This window comes from Aptenodytes patagonicus, chromosome 4 (genome assembly GCF_965638725.1).
Source record: "Aptenodytes patagonicus chromosome 4, bAptPat1.pri.cur, whole genome shotgun sequence".
NCBI lineage: Eukaryota > Metazoa > Chordata > Aves > Sphenisciformes > Spheniscidae > Aptenodytes > Aptenodytes patagonicus.
The window spans coordinates 44869392-44896146 of record NC_134952.1 but is presented as its reverse complement, the minus strand read 5'-3'; the positions used below and the strand labels follow the sequence as shown (position 1 = coordinate 44896146).

The 26755-nt window shown below is 35.6% G+C and overlaps 1 protein-coding gene across 1 annotated transcript in view; it reads right to left on the bottom strand.

Moving 5' to 3' along the window:
* The window catches only part of SPOCK3 (SPARC (osteonectin), cwcv and kazal like domains proteoglycan 3), a 233268-nt gene that overhangs the window by 4309 nt on the left and 202204 nt on the right, over window positions 1-26755 (bottom strand). The window contains exons 7-9 of the mRNA XM_076336559.1: window positions 18436-18555; window positions 7127-7348; window positions 271-333 (exon numbers count right to left, since the gene is read on the bottom strand). Of these exons, the coding sequence (XP_076192674.1) occupies window positions 271-333; window positions 7127-7348; window positions 18436-18555 (405 nt within the window). The remainder of the gene's footprint in view (window positions 1-270; window positions 334-7126; window positions 7349-18435; window positions 18556-26755) is intronic.

Sequence of the window (26755 nt, the reverse complement as noted above, 5' to 3'; positions counted from 1 at the left end):
CAGCACAGATACTAATTTAGGAGTGCCTTAGACTGTCCCCTCTATAACTGTAAAAACGTACCTTCTATTAGGGTAATAAAACAGATGTAATATCTTTTGGTAGGTAAGGTAATAAAACTAAGTTTAATAGCTTTCAAAAATTTCATAAATTTTGTTGCTGGAATTTACTGCAGTCTATCTTTGTTGGATTAATATTGATTTTATGTTGCTGTTTCACTAGGGTTATTTATGTAAGCAATAAAACCTTCAAAAGAATGATCTATGGCTCACCTAGGAGCTTCTTTCCTCCTTGCTGCTTCTGAATGTTGCTGAGTTCTGTCTGGCAAGGTGGGTCTAAAATGACATAAAAAAAGTTAAACAGATTACACTGTATCTAGGGAAAAAAGCATATGACTAAGTTTTCACAGTTTGCTACGTTCTAAGGTCACTCACAACATCTTAAGAAACACACGCATCCTGCATTAGTAGTCATGTTCTAAGCTCTGAAATAAAAGAATTACTGCACCTTGCTACAGCTCCAGAATTATGAATTAGAGCACCACCATGGATTTGGGCAGAAGGCCACTCCCAGTTAACCCAGCTGTGAGCAAGCATCTAGTCACTAGTCTGGAGGATCGAGGAATGCTAGACCAAAATAGTAACTCTATCACACCCTATTTTATCAGTCTACAGAAATCTGAGTGTGACTGTGAAGCTTGCCTCATGTATTGGTTAGAAACAGGATGGCTCTTTTAATTCCTTCCCTTTTGTCCTTGTTAGAAGTCATGTTCAAGTTTTGTATTTCATGTACTACCCTAAGAAAATAATTTTCTCCACTGAAGTCTGCAAGATTGTGATTCTATTCCAACAATTTAATCCCATGGGTACAAAGCCCCATGTTCAGCGAACTAAGCTAAAAACAGTGGCCAAACTTTAGATGGCAGAATAGGTATTAAAATTCAGTTTTCCATTCTTCAGAGTTATAGCTTACTCCAGTGCTGAATCATTTAATTTTCTACTGTCTATAAAAGCAAGTCACAGTATGCCCCATGAATGGGAAGGAAATAAGACATGAATGTGTATACGTTACTGTTGAATAAGTGAGAGAATCAAAGACAGCAAAGTACTAATCTCTGAACACTGATACTGAGTACTACATTAGACCATTAGCACAAAGGCATTTCTCATTCTGAATCAGCAGCAGTAGTATTACTGAGTTTACTCACATCTGTCTTTAGCTTATACTGTTGCCAGACAATATTCTCTTAACATCTCACTAAAGTCTCACATTCTATGAATATTAAATGCATTTTCCATTTTAGACTCTGATTATTTAGAATACATCTTTGCCATGCAATTAACTCAAGGCTCCCTTCTGAAATATAGTGAAACTATACGCAAACAGAAAAAAACCTTCTGAGCTAGTTTAAAGACGAGTAAGGCTGGCCTAGCTTATTGATGAAGCACACACTTAGACCAGAACCCAGTCACTGTGCAGGGCAATGGGTAGGCAAAAATCACTTGAGTGGTGATAGTCCAAAGAAGCCTTTCCTGAATTCCTCCTAAAGGAAAACAAGAGTGCTCACCCTTTAGCCAGCTGAGAGCTGCACAAGACGCACAAAGGACTGCAGGAATGGCAAGAATATATTATAATACATGGAGGTGCCTTTCTCGTGGAAATGCTCAAACTCTGGTGACAAATGCCTAGATGAACTGGGGATCAAAAATATATTTCTGGTGAACACAGAGCCCCTTGGCTGGCATAGCCTAGATATACCAATAGGGCTTTGGTATTATTCATGAGCTCTTATCTAACAGTAAATAGAAACTGGAAGACAATAACACCTTACTGACAGCAGGCGGTTAATTTCTCTTGGCTTTACATTTTAAATGCTATTTACATATCCCATACATTTAAAGAAGCTTATAAACGTTTAGAGTGGCCTCGACTCTGGTGGGCCAGGTTTTCACGCTAAATCTATAATGATTCTTTTTAGAGCGAAGGCCTTAAAAGCAGGCTCTACTTTTAAAATACTGTTCACAGGAGTTTTAGTGCCAGAACAAATTTTCAAGAGATGTCTTTCCAGACAACCAAGCAATTTTCTGTGTGTGCTCTTGAAAACCACTGGGACTAGACATCATTGGGGGGGTATTGGGTTTTAAGTATTTAGTCTTTGAGTACTTGCTGAGGCTATATAAAGTTTTACATGTCTTGTTGTAAGAAGTGCTTTGATGATGATCATGCTCACTATTTATGTCAGAGATGTTCATTACCTTTCAAAAGTAAGGTTTCTGTCTTTCCTGGTATTTAAAGAGTTAAGCTCTTAATCGTATAACATTCTGAGGATCAACTATTTCTTAAACCAAAGGTATTTCCAATTAATCGGTAATCGAAAATATTATAGTCATTTATGCACACAAGTACCACAGGCTAGAAGGATCTAGGATTGTGGTGGACTTGGCAGTGTTAGGTTAACAGTTGGACTCGATAATCTTAAAGGTCCTTTCCAACCTAAATGATTCTAGTCTAGTCTAGTCTTTCAAAGAAGATGGGAAATATGCTGAAGGAGAAGAGCTAGTCAAATAGGAAAAATACATGTATTTTGTTCTATGGAAAAAAATCCTAAATTAGAAACACAGAGTTGCACACATGAGCACTAACATGTGGAAATGTAAAAATGATGGACTATGCCTAAAGAAAAAAATCTTTGTTTACAGTTATAAATCTTTGGTGGTATAATTACAAAAAGGAATACCACTAGCCAAAAGGTAACAAGGCAATATGAGAAAGTTACTTACCCAAAACTCTCTTCTTCGCAGAAGCTAGGTCTTCAAGATTCACACTTAAGCTTTGCTTCTCAGGATAAAAGCAGCAAAAACTCTTAACAATACTAAATCACTCTGGTGCTTAAAACTGTCAAAGAGAACGGCAGGCTAGAAGTTCAACCAATTCTGTTTGGTCCACAGCATATCCTTTTTCCTCTCTCCCCAAATCATAATGCTTCCTTCTTTATTGTCCAGTTAGTTCCTGAGTTTGGAAAAGCTTTCTTTTAGATTTCTATGTTTATTTCAATAAAAAAAGGGCACTGGGCAACTTTTGGGAGTCTTGAGCCAAGGAGGAAAAATTCCTTTACAAAAATCAGTGTGGTGGCTTCCTTTGAAATAGAAATGAATCTGACATCAGTCTCTCTGATATCTGAATACAAATAAGAGACCTAATCATCTTCATCCTTAATCTACTTCCACAGATGTGGCAGGAATTGTCTTTCTGACAATATCACTGCATTGTTATGAGTGATTCATGAACCACTTAACAGCAGCCATCCACAGTTCTTCAGTGCTCGAAGTACTGATGTACACCAGAGTATCCCATGTTATTAATACTGGCCCTTGAGATATCAATATTCAGCTGCATCAAGAGGTGCTGCAAGGCTAGTACGATTAAGCTTTGATTTACCAAAAAGAGGCACATTAACAGAGCAATGGGAGTAAAACTGGTAGATTTGACAAAGAATGTCTAGGATTTTTAAGACATGTCTCAAGGAGCTGCTAACCCACACAGTAAGCCTCCAGGGTTCACAGATTCTCCATCTTATTCAATTACAAAACAGTGATTTTCCATCTATCAAGTAGATAATATTTGGCAAAGCCCCTAGCTTCTGGTGTATGGTCCACTGCAGATTAGGCTGCCATGTTGTGCCTTGCTTGTGCTTGGGGTCAAGTTTTATAATTGTTCTTGGACAACCGAGGCTTGAACATTAGGGATTTAAAGCATCAATACTGCACTTCAAGAAATCCTTCTGGGGACCTCAATTATGCGTTAAGGCACATTACACCTTCCTTTAGAACCATCTATAAACATATTTGAAATCCTGCAATCTGAAAAGACTGATGTTACAAATACGAATATGATAATTATCATTCTTCTGTAAGATGGACTACTTTTAAAGTCATAAAGATGTCTTCCAGCCTTGAGAGACAGAAGAGCCTGTAAGAAAAAGGCATCTAGAGAGTGCTGGACTAATAGATCCATGCAGAGGCCTGCAGTAAAGAAATACTTAGGTGCTAAGAATTAATATTCCCAGCAAAATCGGGTACTCTCCTACTCTGAAGCAGTGATGCAACAAAAACAAGGCTGTAATAATGATGAAGTACTGGCAGAAAGAAATTCAACCTATAAAAAGGCCAGCACTGCAAGTGCCTCAGCATTTAGATAAGCACTAAAGTGTTAAGCTAGCGTCAAACAACTAAGAAAATAAGTTCTGAAGATGGGCACTGAAGCACTTGCCTGAATTGTAGTTGAAACTAGAGGGCAATAGCAACCAAAGCATACAGGAAGACTTGCAAAGAGCACTGGCAAAGTGCAGATTTTGAAGTATTGCAGAAATGCATTATAGTGTCTTGGATGTATCTCAGAAATACTAAACTACGCTTAAAGCAGAATAAGGCAAAGAAAAAATGCAATAAGCAGCACTGAGCCGTACATAAGTGTTTAAGCATTAGTCAAGGCAGGACAGCTACTACAGAAAGATCTTTTTCTAAGCAAGAAAGATCTGACTTAAGTATTCATAAGAAGTTGCTTATAGTGACTAGAAGTTGTGAGTACTATGCAGTAATGGGTCTAGTGTACTGTAATGCATCATAACAGATCTCAGAAAGAATGAAGAAGAGTTACAAGTACTTGTCTGATCCTGACTGTCTTGAACTGTGAAGCTAAGATCAAAGAGCAAGAGGGCTTCTCAGATAATGACTCAAGTAAATACTATGTATTTTGAAAAAGCACAATGGAATTTCTATCCCAGTATGATACATATTGTTGACTAAATTTTGTATTCACTTTGAACATCGTTAATCAACAGCAGTGCTGTAAAACTGTAGATCTGCCCAGAAAGCACCTATTAAGCTCAATGGATACAGAGAGCTGCCTACATGGCTTGAAGCATTCTGTTAGTATCAACCTATTCTAGTAAACATCAGAAAGAAGCCACTGAATTTCTCTACCTAGCCATCTCTTTGCTATTAATAGCAAAGGTCTAGTTAAAGGTCATATTTAGATTGTTCAATCAAGTAAAACATAACCAAACATGAACATACTACAAAGTTTAGCGCAACACTGCAAATTATGAATAGAGAATTCAGTGGGTCATGAATAACACTAGGGAGTTAGGACTCAGATAGTTGTGCAAAAGCTAATTATAGGATGTGACAAAAGAAGACTATAGGCTTTTTTTTTCTCCTTACACCTTCAAAAAAGAATACAGATTTTGTTGACAGTGTTAATATGGAGGGATGGAGTGCATGTTTAATGTGCAAGGATTGCCAAAACTGAGATTTCACCTCGTTTACAATGTTGAGGATACATCTTTTTTACTATATGCTCAAACACACTGTGGTATCAAAAGCTATATGATCTGTTTTAAATCAGCACCTTATCACAACACCATGGTCAAGAAAGTGAGGAAACTGGTAAAAAGGGAAGAAAAGCTTGATAATGTTGGATTCTGCAATGGGGAGAATCAGTGTCACTGAAAGCCAGATGCCAGATTTTTAGCCTTCGGGGTACCATTAATTTAATTCAGTAGTGTTTAGATCAGTCTTTACGATACCAACCTTGGGTTCTAGTGGTACACTGAGCAAATATTTTAGACCAACAGCATTTATAGGCAATAGAATGCAAAACTACTTGAAACTAATCTGTGCAAGTGCTTTCTTAATGCCCTGGTTATACTGTACATGCATTATATGAAATTGGTAAAAGAGCCAACTGGTAGAAGAACCTTGGACCATACTAGACCACATGTCATGTGCTGTACTTTCTCCGACAATTGAAAACAATTATGCTGCCCTCCAAAGAGTAAGGGTGTTTATATATTAAGCTGAAATGATTGTGGTGTTGTTTTTTTATTTTAAAGACAACCAAACAAAACATGTTATGTTCTTTACTTTAAGAACTACTTTACTTCTGGGATGGATTATTTTTCATTTACTAATTTTGTTAGCAGTACATACATGCTTATAAAAATAAAAGCCAAAATATTGTTCTACTATAAAACAAACAAGGTGTTTTGAAAGATTAAATGTTAATTTCTTAACTACAAAGTTACCAAAAAAAAGAAGTCTGCTATTTAGTATGTATCTACAGAAGTACAGCTTTATTTTTGTTCAGATTTACAACTGGCAGATGTGACATGATAAAAATCTTTATTTCCATGGAAATCAGAGTCAAACCATAGATGCTGAGTGCTAATGGGAATTTATCACGATAAGGGCACAAGTGAGATTTAAAAACTGATATTAAAATCTTCAAAAAGGTTGAACTCACTTTGCAAACTTTCCACCAAATCAGTCTTATCTCTTCTACTGGCAGTAGAAATTTGGACCCTGGTTGCTATTTATCCCTTTAAAATCTCCCTCATGTTAGTAAGAAAAACGAAGGGGCAATTCTGTCCAGTTTCAGCCAACATTTAATGAGTAAACTCTTTGATTCATTACAACTAGTTTGATTATATAATTTATGTGATGTCTCACCTAGATCTAAAATTGTTATATCATCCTCAGGAAAATAATGCTTATAGGTTGTGTTTATTTGTTTAACCAAATCACATCAGGACATTAATAAGAGATTCATCTAGGCAGTAAAAATCAATTGGTTTTAGGTCCAAATGACGTGAAATAACTTTATCCGTAATGTTCATTCAGTTATTTTAATAGGCTCACAAAACAGAACATGAAGATGCCCTACTTTAGCAATAAAAAAGTTTATTTTATGATGTAGGCGAAGTAGATTGGGAAAGAAATAATTTAAGTCATTTTGTTCTTTATTTTGGTCTCTTTCCTCTGCATACTTATTGGAAGTTGGCATGAGAAACAATATCGCTGTAAAAGCATTAGCTGCTGTTTTGCACTTTATTTAGAATCCTTGAATTTCTAGCAAGCCTTTCCATTTAGCTTGGGTTGGTTATTTGTTTGTTGTTTTTTTTTTTTACTTCATTTTAGGTATTCACAACAGGTCAAAACCTTAACACAAATTCATGGTACAGCATTTAAGAGTGTGTAGTTCATGGTAATCTTCTTAATATGGTAAAAAAAGATAAAGCACTACAAAAAGGTCAGTCATATACATATACAGGTTGTTCTCATCTTTTACCTTGCTGTCTTTGGAAGCAGTAGCACCACTCATTGTTAGATATCAAACTGTCCTTGTATGTGTCACAAGAATTGAAGAATGCCCTGGTGCATGGCTCATTCTTGTCAAGGTAAATGCTTCCAAGTTCTGACTGGTCCAACAACAGGTCATAGTTCGTATCAAGCCTGTTAAACATCCAGCCAAGGGAGTCTTTGCAAATTGGCAAAATGCTGGTATCAAATCCTAAGAGGCAAAAAGAAAAAAATAAAAATCATAGAGCAGGAAAGATACAGCAGCTGCTGAGCTCAGCCACCACAAAAGAATGCTGCATCATGGAAATTGCTCCAGCAGCACATAGATATAGTACATAAACAGTGTATGCTATTGAAATACTATGTATAAATTATATGTCAGCATCATTTAAAAAAATCATTAAATTAACCTGCTAAAAAAAATTAACCCATCACTCTCAAAACATTTAGAAATATGAGTTTTCTTATCAAACATTATACCTATAGCGCACACATTATGTACAGTAATAAATGATCTGCAGTGATTTCCTGGAAAATAATTCTGTTGAGGCATTTTAGTGATATTATAAATCAGGAGAGTGAAGCTTAAGTGGTTTGCAATGTTTACAGAGCTAAGAAGAGAATAAATTCCAGGTAACTTGTTGGAGTCCATTTTTTTCTTCTTATAACATATATTCAATTCTATGAAAAAGGAACACAATACTCAGCCTCAGCAACACCTTGAAAGTTATGACATTTTATCTTTACCTGATGTACTTTACATCTTGGAGGAGGCCATGGAAAAGATGATTGCTAAGAGCAGGCGGCTGCCAGCATCAGACCTACTAATACAGCTTGCATCTTCCTAAATTGTTGCTTGGAAAAAAGGGCTATCAGGAACAGGCTGAGTTAATTATTCCTGTAGCCAGAGCTCAGACCTCATGTTTGTTTTTCCTGCATCAACTGTAAAGTACATGCAGACTTGCATATGGACATGGATGGGAAATTCAGAAACCGCCAGGCCTCTTGCCTATGTAGAAGATGTGAGCTGCATTTGATATACACACACGTTTTTTCCTGTTCATGCGCTATGGGTCGTACCACAGGTTTATGGTGCATGTGGCCAGGCAGTGCTACTAAATACTATTCTTCTGAAAACTTTTAAGCTAAAACCCGAGTACTGAAAAAATGAGAATGGTGAATATGGCTATAGAAAAGTTGACATGAGAGCACACAGGAATTCCCCGTTTCAACTGCTGTTGAAATCAAGCCTGCCTGCGTTAGTTGTTGTTCTGAAAACAATAAAGAAATCTGAAAAGTGTTTCTATACTGCTAAAACAGGTCAACCTGGATAACTCAGTAATTAGATTTAGAAATCAGTAGATTTTCCTTTAGATATATATGTATGTGGAAACATCCATGCTATGGTAGAACGACCATTTCGGAAAGGAAAAGAAGAAAGCTGACAGCACCAAAAACTCCCCGTGGAAGTCAGACAACCACATAAACTCCTGTTCCCCAGAAATCCTAAATTAACTGTGACTTTTTATCAGGGCAGTCTCACTTTTTCTTACTCCCTGTTGATCTGTCGCATTCATTATTATTTCTGCTTGATAGAAAGAAAAAAGCAAAAAAATAAAGCAAGCCATTTGATATTTATGGTATTTTTGATGTGTTTAACGCAATTTAAAAATATAGCCAAGCATTCAACCAACGGACTCTCCCTTCCTCTCCAGCCCCTGATAAAACGTCAAGACAAAACAACTTATTTTTTTGTGGATTAGGAAGAGCAGAGAGAGAGACAGGACCCGACTGAATGAAAAAGGATATATAGTAGATGTGTTATTCGACTTTATCTGTAAAAGATATCAAAATTATTTAACAAGTGTTTCCGATTTGAAAAATTCTGGAAGGTTCCTCCACCTTAAAACATTTTGTCTAAGGATGAATGTTCAGTGTAACATTATTTACCTCTAAGGCTCTCTTCCTGAAGGCCTCTTAACACTTCCCAGACATTTCTCTTTTCTCTGCTAGTCCTGCTTTTAGCTAGAGATCCTCCTTGAGACCTTGGATTCAGAAAGGGGTCGATGTGAAACATACTGTTTCCTACCCTGCCTTTTGTGTACCTGCATGAAGGGAGGAATTATTTTTGTGCTCACAATTTTTTTCAGAATTTGGCATTCTGGCCAGCTCACCAAACTGCAAGACAAGCTGCAGAAAAAGAGCAACCATGAGGAGACAGATTTTAATGAATAAGATGCCAGCTAGAAGGGATATAAGATAAAAGCCACTTTAAAGGTGTATTCAGGGATGGATCTTGTGGGGCAAAGTAGATAATTGTAGATAATACATCTGTATGTGGAATTTTAAGCGTAGGTTTATTGGAAGAGGCATCACTTTCAAGCTTGGGACAAAGTATTTTTAAATTAGCATTTGTGGTCAATGCTGGAAAAGCTTACATCATTAAGTACTTTGCATTTTAGGACACCAGAAGCTAGTGTTATGTATTTAATAAACTCTACTAAGGAAAAGGGGAGAAAACCCAAACACCTGCTTATTTTATTTCTCTCAGTCAGTTTCAAATTTTACTCTAAAAAGAAATAAATTTATCTGAAGAATAGTGAAAGACCACTGAACATTTCAAAGGTTTTATACATCACTAAATTAAGGTTGGAACAATATTATATATCTGCAGAAGATTTTATCCCTATTTTTTTCTTTATTCCCTTAACTAGCATTAGCCTGTGAACTCAAGTTCATCCTCTATTTCCATTCCTCAATTTTTTCTCACTTTGTTCTATATAGCTTTTTTTTTTAAAAAGCGTGTCTAGTAGTGACGTCCCACTGGAGTTTTATCTATTACATTTGGCATAGTTAAGGACAGAGCTTGAAATTAAAACATTTGTATAGGAGTCAGCGATATCATTAAAAACCAGATGATTTTATTACAAATCACTCATATCAACAGGAAAGCACCACAAAAATGTCATTATGTTGTAGTATTTTCTGTAAATCCAGTTAAAGTTCAACATAACTATAGTTTAATTTTTAACTATAGAGTTTGAACTCTATTGTTTATGATATACACTTCCTAGTAAACAGGAATAGATTATAACTGGCATATCAGAATTAATAAACCCACTTCAAAAAATATCATTTCATATAAGAAACTTCTTTTGTTATTTCCAAGCCTGAAAAATAAATTTTACATATATTAAAGTTGTCATAACCTATCTATTAAATAGCATCTTATACTGGAGAAAAAGCACTGTGGGTCATGGGGTCTAGCTTTCTACTAAATAACTGTTTGATGTAATAATTTCAAAAACTAATCATGCTTTACCTTGAAAGTAGTTTATGTTTCTTTTTTCAGAATTTGCTTCTGAAGTAGTTTGTATTTTTATTTACAGCCCAGGTATATTTGTTGTTGCTTTTATTACTTTTTTAGTTCTTTCTCTTCTCTGGTATTTACAATTTTAGTGTTTTAAATAGAGAAAAATCACATCTCTTCTTAGTTTTCATTTGGCTTGTTTCACAACCATCAGTCACTGCAGTATAGTCTAGAAATGTCTGAAATCTAGGTCAAATATTAGTTTAGGCAAAATAAATAAAAATGGCTAAAGTATTTCAGAGGTAAGCCAGCCACTTGTTGACAGAGACAGAAGCAGCTTGCTTTGATCTAAAATGGAGCAGTCCACCTCCTTCAGAACTGCTACACCACATAGAGATCATCACCTCAGTTCCACGTTCACATTATAAACCCTTAAAAGATTACTACAGTAAAGTAAAATTCTTGGTTCAATTTTAAAGAACCCTTAAGGAACTGTCCAAACTTAAGACTATCAGAAGTGCTTTCTCTCTGCAGTGACTTTCTTCCTCTACTATAATATTGATAAAAGAATACAGGTGTCCCTCTTGAAGGTGATAGACTTGAGAAAAAGTCAGGAAAGCACTTAAGTACATACCTAGAGTTCAACATCTGCTATCATGGTTTGACACATGAGGGGGTCAGGTGATACAGAACTAGGAATCACAGAATCACCAGATGACCTAGAACTTAATTGCCCAAATCACAGCCTACATATATTATCACTTTGAACGCCAACCAGAATGCTGTTCTTACACATTATTCACAGTTGTGACACAAAACAAAAAGCAGAAACTAAAGGGGGAAAATTAGTATAGTTGAAGGATAGTAATTTATTCTTGATGATTAAGTACCAGGACAGCATACTGAGGAGAGCAAAAATTGCTGCTCAGATGTCTAAATTACGAAAGATTTTGTCTTTCTCTCATTTTAACCACTTATTTGAAATCTATTTCCATATACCATAATGAAATGAGCTTTTATGCAGCTATTTCTGAACATTGTCTGGAAAAATGTGAAGTACCAGCTTAAGCTCTTTTCCTCAGCCAAAACAATCCCAAGGGAAATATTGTTGAGAAATATACCCCTTCTCCATAGCTTACACACTAGCATTCAAAACATTTCCTAAAAAGGAACCAACAGAAATGCTCCTGTGTTTCTGATTATTTCTCGGGGGAGAATTTCAACTCCTAGTAAATATAATCTGCTTTTCAAGGTAAAACTATTGTTTGCCTGCTTATTAAGCTCATAAGCAATAAATCCTTGTGTACACTGAGGAAGATAGCTTTTGACATTATGTGGAAATCAAAACTGCATACATACATATGGCTGACATATTGCATTATATAAAAATTATCTAATATGCCAAGAGAAGTAAACTGCATGATTCTTTCCAATACCAGAACACTGGCAAATCATAGATATGAATTAACACACATGCACTCTGCTGGAGTCCTGACTGCCATCTAGACCATGGCTTTTACTTGTTCAGCGTGCAAGCTGCATAGCAAGAAGGTTTTACCTTGTGATGGATTTGTCTAATATTTTGGCTATCAGAAAATCTTCAGTTAACAGCATCTCACAGCTGAGGCCCACCATGCACAAGCTGGGAAGAAGTTTTCCTTTCTAATATAGTTTTATTAGGACAAACCTGAGCAGGAAGGACTAAAGAGGACTAAGCAGAAGTGAATGCTTTCTGTTGTATTTGCTGTTCACAAAAGTGCTGATCTAGGTGAGACTGATCTGGCTCCATACTAGCCCAAGAAGGAGATAGCATTAGGCATAACATTCTCTGTCACCTGCCTAAAGTTGTAATGTATTCCTGCTCACTATGATTACACCGATAGGAGCGGAGCGTGGGTTAGGGCAAGACATGGGGAAGGTACCAAAGGTCTTACGATAAACCTAGGATAGCTGACCCTCATTTTACAACAAAAGGTACAAGGGAAGGAAACAAAGCACAGCTGCAACGTCCCTTAAACACCTGTGAAAGTTTGCATCCTGAAGTCTCTCCTTTTCCATAAAGTGTTTTAGAGAGTTTTATATGGAGGTGGTGGTGTGGGCGGGAATCAAGATGAATCCTATTGCTGGAGGCTACCAGTTTGCTAATAGATTGACAGTTCAGATGAAATGTATTCTGTGGGACACCAGACTAACCATTTAATTAATAGGAGTGACTGTTAAGGAAAAGTAGAAGATACCTGAGGAGGGAGAAATAAAATAAAATGCTACAATAAACATCTATATATGTTTCATTGTGTATAAGGATAATTCTCTACAAAAGATTGAGTCAAAACATACTTCAGTCAACAATACTGATTTAGTTCATTCAAAGTCTTAATTTTAAGTAAAGATGGATTAATTTAAAATTCCTGCTCAGAATTACTTCTAGGCTGGATTTCTTCTTCTAGACTCTTGCTTTAAGGATGCCGGGGCTTACGCTAACCTGACACATGCAGAAAGTCATTAGAATTTGAAGAACCTTTTCTTTCTAGCAAACTAGAACTATGGTTCAGGATGCCAGCCCGTACCACTTTGCAGTACAGCTTACGGGACATTTTCTGAGGTAATCTCAGGAAGTAGCCAAATTCTCAGGCAGTCAGCGTTTTCAAGACATCAAAAATGATGTTTAAAACTGCAATTCCTTTTATCTCTTATAACTATACAATGACTTTATGGGAGAGTACTAACGAGAGTAAGCAAAAACTTATTGTTCTGCTTATGAGTTCTGTCTGTACATTAGGGTTTCCAAATATGCTTCAGCAATGAAGATCAGGGAAATTTAATTCATCTCTGCGTAATGTCAGCTGTGTCTCTTCATCGATAAGGAACTTAGGATAGCCAGAATGAAGTAAAAACCTCCAAGCAAAGATATGAAATTGATAATTTTATTTACACTTTTCTATACAAAATTGGTCTTTTTCTGCTGCAAGTTTGTAAGCGTATTCGGCAATTTTAGTGTGATAATATCTCATCATGCTAGTTCTAGACAAGCCAATTATAAGTAATTTTCTTTCAGACTTCTTGTATTTTTCTGTTATTTTCAAAATTATTAATGTATTGGACTCCAAATAATCATATTATTCCCAAGCCACAAGAAGATTCTCTATTACCTTTGGCCTCTGGTCTTTCATCTTCTAAGATGACAAGGCACACAAGTATTCTTCAGAAATAGACTGCCTGTTAGCAGAAATATTTGTGGGACTACGGTATTTTTTGTGCTTTGCATTTGATGCATTAATTCCCTAGACTTTTATCACACAAAATTAATACAGAAATAGAACAAATATTTTAGAAGACTTTAAACAAGTATGTAAAATCTCACTTAATTTTTCAAGCTCTTATTTTCAACATCCAGAAGGGACTAATAATGTGGGTATTATTGTAGTATGGGGGTAAAGTATCCTTTTCCCCTTTGTGTCATCTATTTAGACCATAAATGGCCTGAGGACAAGATTTAAGTGTTTATATAGCATTTATAGTAATGATACTTCTAGATATATGCAATCTGAATACATCTGGACACAAAAGGGATTTTGGAAATAAACCCCTATTAATTATTTGAAATATTCTAGTCTGCATTACTAATAAGATTCAGCTTTGGAAAAAAATAAGTGTCAGTTAAACAAAATTATGTAGCTCTTGTAAAAACACACCAATGTAGGCACTTTACATTTTAACTTGTTATCAGCATAGTGATGGCTCTAGCAGAACAACTTAAACACTACTGTTTGGTTTGTTTAGAAATAATATTAATGAGTGTATGGATCAACGTGGACTATTTAATAGCTGGAACAACTCTGAAAAGCACCAGCACGGCACTATAAACTTGCACCACATCTAGCTTGGTCAGAAGGACTGTGCCCAAGCCTTTTAATAAATCCTGTCCCAAGTGCCACCAGAGAGACTGAGATATGAAAAATCCTAAATGCAAACAGACAACCAGAAAGGATGTCACAAATTGCTTTTTTAAATGCAGAATGGTTTTTCAGTGAGGAAGGAACTCTATGACAAGAATAAAGGACAGCCTGGGGGAAAGGGTGCCAAAACAGATTTTTAACTCCCCAAGGGTCATGAACAACTCCAGGGATCTGCTAGAATAACTAGGACTCCAAAAGGGGAGGTTGCATTCAGGTGCATTTGTCGTAGCTGTTGTTCTCTACAGATCACCAAGTCTCATGTGCTAAGTATAAGGTCATTACACATGACTGAGAAGTTCTTTGCAAGACTTATTTCTAGGTGTGGCGCTCGGACATCCCCAAAATAGGGGGTGGACTCCCTGGTATACTTAAAAATTAATGTGTCTGATGTCTTGCACCTCCTATAACATTGGAGACCGACTTTGAGGGATTTCATTAGGGATACTACTCGAGAGCTTAGCTCTTGAAGAACAGTTTTAAGAGTTTCTTAATGGTATGAGAAAGGACATTACCATGTTGAATGGTTATCATTATTTTTGTTGCTTTGTGATTTTACAGGGACATAGTGACCTAATATTTTCTTCTAAACCACAGACGTTAATTTCTCATAGGATGCAGTATCTTTTGCTGCCTCAAATGAGAAATTTTGAAGTTCAGAAATGGACATATCAGAAAAACCATATAGTTGCATTAATGAAACCAGTTTTTAAACAATTTTTGCATCCCCAAATCCAGAAATGAAAGAAAACTACTACTGATCATATATTCATTCGATCACTTTCTGTCTATAGATGGACTGCCTTTTTGCAGTAGGCTGTCAAATTAATTAAACCAAGTAAATATTGGTTATTTATAAAATCGAGTAAATATTGCACAAATAGGATATTTTGTATTTTAAAGCAAATTTTTTTCACAGATATATGCAATTTGAGTAACTGACCACAGTACTAAAACACTAGACTCTAAACAGTTATTGTCCAAATGTTTTTGTGAAACACTGTAGGTTTTGTCGAAAAACTCTTTTTTAAAGAGAAAAAGAAAAGAAAAAAAGATAGGACAAACTGAATGTCTCACATGTAATCATTTTTTACAACTTGATTTGCTTTGTTTTAGTAAAAAGAAAATAAATATGCCAAAGCCTATTATCAAACTTCCATGCTTACATCCTAGCATTCCTATAACAAAGAGCAAACTTTTCAACATTCTTGTAACAACACTACCTCTATTTTAAAGTTGATGAGGTATAACTCTTTGAAACAGAAAATCTAATTTAAAACCAGCATAGTAATCAATTAATATTTTGTACAACATTCTAGCTGTTTAGAATTAATTTCTGGTACCATGTTACAAGTGTAAGTCAAACATTTCTGACAGCACCATGTTCACAGGGAATTTAAAGTCAGTAGTACAATGAAAACAGATTTTTCCACACAGACTGTATTTCCTTACCTGTTGATGAAAAAGAGCTCTGAAAAGACTATTCTTAGCCATCCAAATCAACTCTTGATTCTGTCTCTCAAAAAACTGGTAGCGTAGGATCTAGTCTAACTTGTGCCTAAAATTTCAGATACCTCCTGAAGTACATGTGAATTCTTTATACCGTCAAAGGAGAGAACTTTGTAACTTTGAAGGCTTCCAAAAAGGAATTCTGAAAACTGGGCCAGAAACCAGTTTTTTCCCCTCAATTGGACCAATTGTCTTTGTAGAGAAGATCCTCATCTGAAGGCTTTTGAAGGCAAATACATCTCTCTACTTGCCATAGAAAGAGTCCTTTACTAGCTCAGGTTAGGTGGGAAAGATTCCACAGACCCCAAAACTTTGGAGGAAGCTAATCAGAATGGGACCATAACATTTTCTGCAGAAGAGCTCCTCATGCTCACAGACCAAAGTGCTTCATGCAGTTGAACAATCTGTTCTAAAAATACCCACATATCTCACAACTGCTTTGGTCTACATAATCTAAGCAGATGGTTATCATCTTCTGCATTGTACATGAAGTGCCAAAACATGAATATTTAGGATGTACTAGATGCAAAATCAACATTAGGTAGACACCACTCAATCTTATGAGTGTTGCTAATGTTATAGTAAGTTACCATCAAAGTTTAAAAACAAACCAACCAGTTTGGATCACATAACATATTTCTAGGTCCAAAAATTGACATGGTCCAAAATTCCACAAGACACTTGCATTTTTAGTCACACATATTAATATCTTAGAACCTAAGTCTAAATACAGTCTTTGATTGCTATTATAAAGTAAAAATTTGCAAACAAACAAGTGATAAAATAAATGTGAGTGTAATATATCCACGTACACATCATGATACAAATACCTGCCTCAAGTATAGATACTAGGTCTTATCAATGCCGCCTGTGTGCTTAAGGATAAAAGGTCAAGGGAAATGCCTAAAGGAAAAATCTCATGCTCTTAAGAACTTTGTGCTTGCACTACATTTCAATGTATTCAAAGTATTAATTATGAACTTTACATTCCTGTATTACATAGAACCGACATACTTGAAACACTGACTTTTTATTTATGTATGCCGTAGTACTTAATAGCAGTACAGTTGCTTCTTTTATCATTCCCCAAATTTCTTTTTGAACTTTTACTCTATTATCAGGCTTCTAAAGAGCTGTGCTGCATTTTTTACCTTACCTATTCAGTGTGTTACCCTAAACAAAGTGAGTATTCAGCAAGAAACAGGACCCGTTTCAGCTGACCTTTAACTGAGCGATGTGCTAACACTAGCTATATTTTTAGATACATTTTATTTCTTACTATACAATAAATGCTTACTTAAAAGTTGCAAACTTCGTATTTTTGTTGTTTTCATTACTGGATGAGAAGCAGATCACATGTCAGTTATGGGAACCAACCAGAATGTAAATTGGAAATATATGTTTTTAATGTGTTTTTTTCAATATCAATAAAAAGTGACATTACTGTATTACCACCTTGCCTCAGAAACATTTTTTCTCAATGTTAAGAGAAGTATTCCCAGATTACACAGAATCATCTTTAATTCATTGGTTTTTACAGAATTATCCATATTTCCTTAGCATGAAAAATCACAAAGAAATGACATTTCCAATTAAATGAAATAACTGGATTTCTTGAAAAAAGTAATGCTACCAATAGCAATCAAAGAAAAGCTAAAAAAACAAAAAAAATCCCAAATACTTAAAAAGTTAATAATGAAGGAAATAAGGTAAGCAGCCACTGGTGGCCAAGTTCTGTGAAACATACTCTGGAGGAATTCATAGTTTGCTCTTCATATTAATGAAAGGTAGAGTTTTACGGCTTATGAAATCTAATTTGACTCTGCTTCACAGTAGGACATCACTCTTGAAACTATTACTGCACATTTCAACTGCTATTTTAAATAAGCCCTTTGATAATTACATTTTAAAACTTTACTACTTTCCACAACAAAAAAACCTATATAAATATTTGAGGGGGTTAAAAACAAATTATGCCCCCTACTGTTTCCACTTCATTAGTACTCCTGAATCTTTTCCAGTTTGAAGTATACCCTTGAAAATTCATTTTTACTTCTTTTCCATGTGTTTTTCTGTACCAGTACCTACAGAGGCATCAACTAGCAACGATGGGTCACATGTAATTACAGCTCCTGTACATTATTTCTTAGGGCTAGCCATTCAGCAATTCCGTTTTCTCTATGGAAAAGTTGCTCAAAATCCCTACTTGTTTCTTCTGTTTTGTCTCCTTATACAGACAATTAGACAATTTGATAGCATTCACAAATGAAAGCATTGTGAATGGTAGCTGCCACACATTCTTACACACAAGAGTCCTGCCAAATAACATCGAAAGTTTAAAGTGAACATCTTGTATCAGTACTAAGCCATAAATAAGAAATTAACTTTAGAAAAGCACAAAGTTATGGTTTTGTACACATGCCTACTTAAGGCACATGAGAAAAAGGCAAGTCTTAGCAACGGAAATACAAAAGTACAGAAAAGTGTCAAAGAGAACATCAAATAAGACAAGCAGAAATCTCTTACTGGTTCTTTCAGGCCTTTGAACAATCCTAGTCTTCTTATTATGAATTCCACTTTCATGAAGTGCCTTAAACCAGTCTCTCAATCTGTTTGCAACCTCCCTGAATTCCAGGTCACTGCACACTGAAAAACAAAATGCAGAGCTGTTTAATGTTTTTCTCCTGGGTGCTAAATAGAACTTTTCAAACTGTGCTAAAAAAAAGTAAAACACATAAAATAATATAAACATATATGTTCCATAGCTTTCTTTAATTCATAAAATTCAGTTTCATTACTTAGGTATGCCTTCAAAACCCAGTTAAGGTCCTCAGAAATAAATGCCTGTTGTATAAAGCAATTATGAAATTATATGTATCTAGAAATTAAAAACATCCTTTGCAAACTATTGCAAACTACTATAAACAGTTCTAGCACAGATATTTTCACATCTTACTGTAGATGAGGCTGTATGGCAGAGACACCCATGACAGTCTTTTGGAGTTTCATTTCTATGTTCATTAAGGCAATAGTAACAAAAGCCCTACCAGAACAGGTCGGAGATGTGATTTAGGCAGATAATGCAGGAACAGCCAACTTGCTTTCCTATGCTGAAGCAGGAAAAGAGGAAAAAGGGTTGACAGGGAAAGTGCTTCAAGAGTGTCCTGAAAGCTTATTTGATTGAATGTAGTTTTACACGCCAACACTCGTGAGCACCTAACTGCAAACAGGCAACCATGCAGCCACTTGGGGATGGAAAGGATGGCTTCTTTGACCAGAAACAGCAAAGGCAGAAAAAGCACACAAGACCAAAGAGAGCATCTGTAGCACCAAGAGCAGCAGATTAGTAGCAGACTGGCTGAAGTGTTGTACAGTACTGGTAGGTAGTACTGAAGCCAGCAGCAGAAGCAGATAATAGAGATGTGCAGTGAGGAGGCCTATTCACCTTCACTATTAAGCTGCTGGAGAAGACAAACAAAAGGTGTGCTTGGAGCAAGCAGATATCCCTTCCAGAACTGTTTTCTCATTTCATGGGTTTGAGTGAAGCTGGGAGAAGACAAGAGAAATAATAGGATCTGGAAGATGACAAAAGCAGGAAAGGCACTGGATGTATGCTAACCTAGGAAACAAAATACCTTCCACTGCCCTTGTCAACAGTTACCACTTCCAAATCAGGATCGTTTTCCAGGTCTACCAGCAACTGACTAAGCTACAATCTGAACAGCTCATATCTAAGTTAGCAGAGCTTCACAGTGACGCTCTTGAAAATAAATCTCCAGTTCAGCTTACTTTTCCTTTATTATGGAGCAACCCATAATATTTGGTGACATAGCCTTCAGCACACTTTATTAAATTGAACAACACTGTGAAACACCTATTTGTATTTTAGAATAAGATTGAAACATGTCATTATGTCAACAACTATCAATGCCTGTACAACAGCAGGCATCTAAGCATTTGTTTATTCATTCTTTGCTGAAGTCTCTCTTGAGACTTTGATTCTCTCCATGAAAGACTTAGGTGCAATCTATACATACATTTGCATATATTATGAGCTTACATTTTTATAAAACCTGTATTGTGCTTTTCTCTTGTGTAATGGAACAAATTTTTTTCTGATAATTTGATAGGGAACTGGGGAAAAAAAAAATTAACGATATATGGGCATGTATGCTCAAAAATGTTATATCACAATAACTAGATGAAAATGGTCTCCTGAGCCAAGACTACACATCATAATTCAAACTTATGGGATTTCTACGTTTGCTACGAGGACACCTTCCTTTACCAATCCTTGCACCAGCTGACAGGTCAGAATAAAGAATCAGATATTAACTTGGGACACCCTGCTCCTCTTTAATTTCCCCTCCCATTACAGGTAAAATAGAATAAAATTGTTCCCTTCTCCAACTACCCTCCCTTGGTTTAAGAGAAAGACTTTTAGAATTGAATCAAAGGGTATGGAGCACAGCACAATCATTAGGGATGCCTGACCTGCCATCTAACCGCTTTGATTTATCTACCCTGCACAATACTGTGTAATACCACCACAGGTCCCAGAAATAACATAGCTACCTTAATGTGGTGCACTGTGGCTATTTTCATCTACTTCTAACCTGTCTATATGCAGTGCTACTCTGATTAACCTCCGATGCTGAGGTGACCTGCTCAGAGCCAGCATATAAGCTCATTTACAGGCAGAGACACACACATATATCCATATATATGTGAATATATATATAAAAGGGAGAGCATGAGGAAGTGCCAGCTACAAGTAAAAGCTTTGCTTGAATAACATTAACAGAAAGATGCACACGGCAGCTGCATGATGGAGAGAATGTATGAATTCCTCCTTTCTGCGGAGGCAGGCAAAGAGACACACTGAAGCTAATCATCTCCTAAGCTCATTAAGGTGTAAAAACAAAGCACTAAGAAAAGGACATAGTACCTGTTTGGCTATTAGGTATAAGAATAAAAGAGAGCTTGCTGTTTGAGCATCTGATACTAGCCACTGTCATGCACAATATGACATAGAATGACAGTTTCTGTGCTCCTGTGAATTGCATTGCTTTCAAAATGGAAGGTACATATGGCATATTTTGGGGACCAGACACATCCCATATCAGATCTCAGATTAGGGGCATTCTTCCAACTTCAACTTCTTATAACCCTTTTCCCAAACTTTGCTTGACAATTTAAATTATGGGTTTTATCTCAAAAGAAAGAATGAGAAACTTGTAATAATTTTTGGTTCATTTTAATGATTTTGATAACTTTATCATGGGAATAGATCACCTTCAAAAATCAAAGCAACGCAAAACAAACTGATTAAAACTGTCCTTTGCCTATTTTACATCCCATAGCTACTCAAGTGCTGGAGTCAGCTCTCAAACATGGCAGGTAATTACATTTACTGTATTATTAATTTAAATGCACAGCGACTTTTTGGTTCATGACATTTCTAATATGTCAAGTAAACGTAGATGCCTTCTAGATATGAAATATACACGAGAGATGTATATTTCATCTTGTATCAGTACTAAGCCATAAATAAGAAATTAACTTTAGAAAAGCACAAAGTTACGGTTTCGTACACATGCCTGTTTAAGGCACATGAGAATAAGGCAAGTCTTAGCAATGGAAATACAAAAGTACAGAAAAGTATCAAAGAGAACATCAAATAAGACAAGTAGAAATCTCTTACTGGTTCTTTCAGGCCTCTGAACAAATCTGGAAGATGACAAAAGCAGGAAAGGCACTGGATGTATGCTAACCTAGGAAACAAAATACCTTCCACTGCCCTTGTCAACAGTTACCGCTTCCAAATAAGGGTCGTTTTCCAGGTCTACCAGTAACTGACTAAGCTACAATCTGAACAGCTCATATCTAAGTTAGCAGAGCTTCACAGTGACGCTCTTGAAAATAAATCTCCAGTTCAGCTTACTTTTCCTTTACTATGTAGCAATCCATAATATTTGGTGAGGGTTTATAACAGTCTCATATTTCAATATTTGAGTATCACAGCTTTTTATCAAAGAACATTTAGTTCATTTACTAGCACCTCAGAAAAAGATTTAAATGGTAGAACCAGCCAGCAAATGAGAATTCTTGCCACGAAACTTTCTATCAATCAATTTCATTTCCACAGAACGCTTAAAATATGTTAAAGTTTTGAGTTGGTTAAATAACAACTAATCATGCAATTTAATTTTGACTGCTGGAAAGTAAAATATACTGGATTTTTTTTTTCTGGTTCCCACCCCCCCCACCCTCACCCTTTTTTTTTTTTTCCCCTTCTCTATTTTGGAATTTTGCATTGAGAAATTTAAGTTTCAGATTTCAGTATACTTACTATTTTCCAGAATGCTTTTCAAGATCTAGCTATCCTAACATTAAAATAGCAGAATAATAATAAAAAAAAAATTAAGAATGTATTTTTCATTTTATGCTTCCTGTTAAGTGGTTTTGGTTGGGGCTACGTAAGGTTAATTCCCTATCATCTGATGTCAGTATTCATTCACTTCCATGGTTACTCTTGCATACGGTCCTCTCTAAATATTCTGTTACATTATATTGTTTGAAGCATTTCAGAACATAAAACAATCTGGTGAAAATAATTCAGTTTTTTATATTGTGATTACTGGGGAAAAAAGCCAGTACTATCCTGACATGAGAATTAAAATATATTTTTAAAAAAAAAAAAAAGAGACCTTCTGAGATTTTATACTGGAAAATGGCAAAGCAGAAAACATATTTCCATAAATATGTAAGAACATAGGGTATTAGTAGTGGCAAATAGATCCTTAAAGTAGTACAGCTATTTCTATAATTAGAGAATAGCATTTGAAAACCTTCAGGCCAAGTCCTCCCATTTCCTAAGTTATTAGGTACAAGGTGCTTGGACTACTTAAGCCATAACAGTGGCAGGAAAGCTGCACTCACTACCCCATCAGGTAACACAGAGAAGCAGACGACTAGTGGCTTGACAGAAATTTTCTCAAAGGAAAAGACTGAAACTTTTGACAGTTCCCGAAGGTAAATCAGGTAGTAAACCCCTAGTTTGGTCCTATCTCAACACAGACGTGTGCCAAAACTTGACAGAAAAGAACCACCACATACACTTCCTTCTTCACACATAATGGTGCTTACAATATATTTTATATAAATAGCAATTCATATGGCATCTAGAAAGTCAACTTCTTAACATAAATTTGCATAATATTTTCATCATTAAAATTATTATTTATATGAATTAGAAAAGCTCTAAAATTATAGTATTTTCAGGTTTGGGGCTAAACACTAATATATTTACTGCTTCAAATATTGTACTTCTAAATATACTATGACTGATATGCCAAAGATATTCCAAATAAATTTAATTAGTATTAACCCAGTACATGAAACAGTCCACCTTGCATGAACCTGCTTCATATAAAACCAGAAATTGTGTATTAACTTTTTTGCATGCTTTTACATTAGGAAAATAATGTGGAAGCTGCTCTACAGCTGTCATATGTATGCACAGCAAATTGCAAAACTGAATGTAACAAATGTTATACGGCAGAAGCCATATTTTACAAATTTCCATTAAAGTGTTTTTGTATGGTATGCATGAATAGCTAAAAGCAAATTCCAGGACAATTCAAGATCAATGTTATTCTTGAACAGCTTTTTGTACCATTGTGCTTTACAACTATGGTTCAAACTTATTCATAAGAGTAGGGGCTACCATAATCTAGTACATCATGAATACTGCTTGTTTTAATGTTGATTCAAACCTTAACATTTTTTTTATTTGGATCAATCTGATCAGACTACTCACCACCCTGCAACAAGTGTAAGCGGCACATCAAGCAGTCATTCTCAAGTTATGAAAACAGCATAATTTCTGGCTTACAGGGCAAGTACCATCTCAGGTACAGTCTAGGGGCAAATTTTGCCTTAAGAACTTACATACGTAGTGCAAACTTCAAATAGACCATTGAATAATAAATATGGCCTAAAATTATCTATGTTTCTCTATCAATCTGCTGAACAGAGCTGTCTCAAGTCTTACCATGTTGCAAAAACTCCAATTTAAAAAAAAAAAAAAAAAAAAAATCTATTTTCAGGAAGAAAATATTTTTGGTGATAAAAGAAAAAATTGGGGGAAAGTAAGTCTGGGAAGTAGCACAAGAATTTTCGGGAGGTGGTGATGGGCCTGTCAGCTTTAATGTTAAGCAAGGTTAAATGAGACATGGGGAGGATTTGTCGTTTTGAGACTTTTGGATAAACTCTTCTTTCTTTTTCTCTCCCTTCCTAAAAAAATCCTGTGCTTTCTGCTTGTCCTCTCAATTTCCTATGCTTCCTGCCCTGGAAAAGAAAGGGGCCAAAGTCTGGATAACATGTAGCCGCTTGTTAGTAGCGTGGGACAGGATGTAGCAGCTTTCTGTTCTCCTTCCCGTCCCTGTCTCAGGTACACGCAGATTACTGTTTCAGGAAAGTAGCTGTCGCTGGCACTACTTCTGGTTCACTGCCTTATCTCTTCCACGGGAGTAGCAGAGACGTCTCCAGAGAAACTGTGGGATGGGCTATTTGGGCTAGGATCCTGCTCCTGCTGCAGCCTGCTGCCCCAGGTCTCTTCCTTCTTTCACCAATACCTTGAGCTGGGCTCGTACAGTAGTGGACTGATCACAGCACAATGCTGTAACATTGTGCTTCAGCCTAGGGTAAGATTATTTACTCTATAAAGCACCTTACAATTTTGGTGAACCAGACAGCAGGTAATACCATTCATGTCTGAAATGATTTGAAAATTATTTGGAAATTAAAATATTCTCTGCTTAAACTTTAAAAAGTAGGAAGTACCTAACTTTCATAGCACAAAAGAAAGATGATAAAATATACAAAGTTCAGATTACTTAACAGCCAATTCATCATCAAAAGAATACATGTGATAAATATGTTACTGTCTTATTTAAGAAGCATAAAGCAAGCAGAGTTGATCAAGTTAGAGAAACCTACCTCCATTTTTTCACAGGTTTTCAATTAGTAAATTAATTTATGAAAAAATACATACTTAAGAGGATAGCCAGCAATGACTTCATCGTACCTGAGTCACTATGGACAGGCAATTTTTTGGTAACAATAGGTATTTCTGCCCACACAAAATATGAGTATAGACTAATTGCTCACACATTCAGTCCAGCAAAAAAAGAATGCTGCATATATAGAAGTAGTGCTAAAAAGTGCATTGATTTTTGCCACATATTTCAGTGCCCACAAACATATATGACTAAAATTGCTGGAAAATAACAGAATTTGTTAGGTCAAAGAATAAAAAATGGTGGTGCTTAGATATTAGCTTTATTTGTTATCAGCTCTTTGAGCATTTCTATATCAAATCAGTACACAGATTCCATATTACTTCTTAATATAGTATTATATTACTATGGAATTTTCCCTTCCTTTTTGTTTCATAATAAAGTCATATTTCTATACTGTGGCCAAAATGACTAAGGCAATATTTGTACATTCTGAGTAAACTGAGGGCCTCAGACTAGAGAAGGAATCCCATTTAATGTTCCGTGTATCGAATCAGACATACATACACAGACAAACTGAAGATTCTTATCATGTGGGTTATTAAAAAAGTGTAAAATCCTTTCTAACATCTTCCACATGTTAAAGATATGATTTTGAATGTCAAATAACTTCAACTATATAAATTTTTTTTCTAAAAGCACTTATCACACTTCAGATATTTGTTCCTGTTTTGAAATGTAAAAAGGAAAGAAGTAGCAAAATAACCTTTAAAATAGTAAAATAAACAATTTAATTCCCATTCACACAGAAACTTATAAATAAGTTTTGTTCAACTTTCCAAGAACATTCAGGTGAACACATAACAGATGTAAAAGACTTCAGTCTAAAAAGTAGCTTTCAGAAAGTCGTAAGAAGTGGAGAACAACATTCAGACATTATCACAGTTACAAACAATTTTTTTTTCAGGGGAGCTGGGCTGCACAACGTAACCCTCAGTTATGCTTAAGTAAAATCTTTAAGTCACAAAAAAAAATCAGGTATATTTACTGAAAATGTCTACATTTGGCTTTGTTTCTGATCTGTATCCTGTCTCGGTACAGTACCTGCCTCAGCACTCCACCTTAATTCACCCAGATTTTCGTGAATAAACCTTGTATTCTGTAACAGAGAGGATCAGCCTAACACTCCGTTCACTAGAACGCTATTTGCCATTGAAACGTGCTTGCTCAGGGTGATGCTATATGATGAAAAATTATATTAATTAATGGGTTGATGCATTCTAGAATATGTTTAGGGACTTTTTGTCCCAGTGATCAGCTTCTAAAGATATGTGCTGCTGAAATTATTATACGCATTGGTCTGTACTGATTTAAAATAGGTCAAGAAGAGGTAATTCAGATCTATTCAGACTATTATTTCACCTGATAGACTGGGAGATGAATCTTTAATGGCAAAAGACAGACAGTAAAGGTTGTAGAAGGTTAGACAGTAATCAAATAATGCATATTAAATCACATGAATCCACTCAGGAACTGCCAAGAAGTACTTCTGGTTTTGCCTAATGCCAATGCAAGGCATTCCTGCTATTACAATCAATTCTAGTAGCCATTAAAAGAATTAGTATGGGGTAAAATGAAGCCACTAGCTCAAAGGTTACTGGAGTCTCCTGTCATTTGAAGTAATAAAAACTGACTGTCTTTTAAAACCAACATATACAGCTATGCAAAAATTGAAGGGATCTGAAAACTTAGTGGTACCCAATCCAGAAATATCTTTATAATAAATATTACTTAAATGTTAGGTGGAACCAACTGTTCAATTT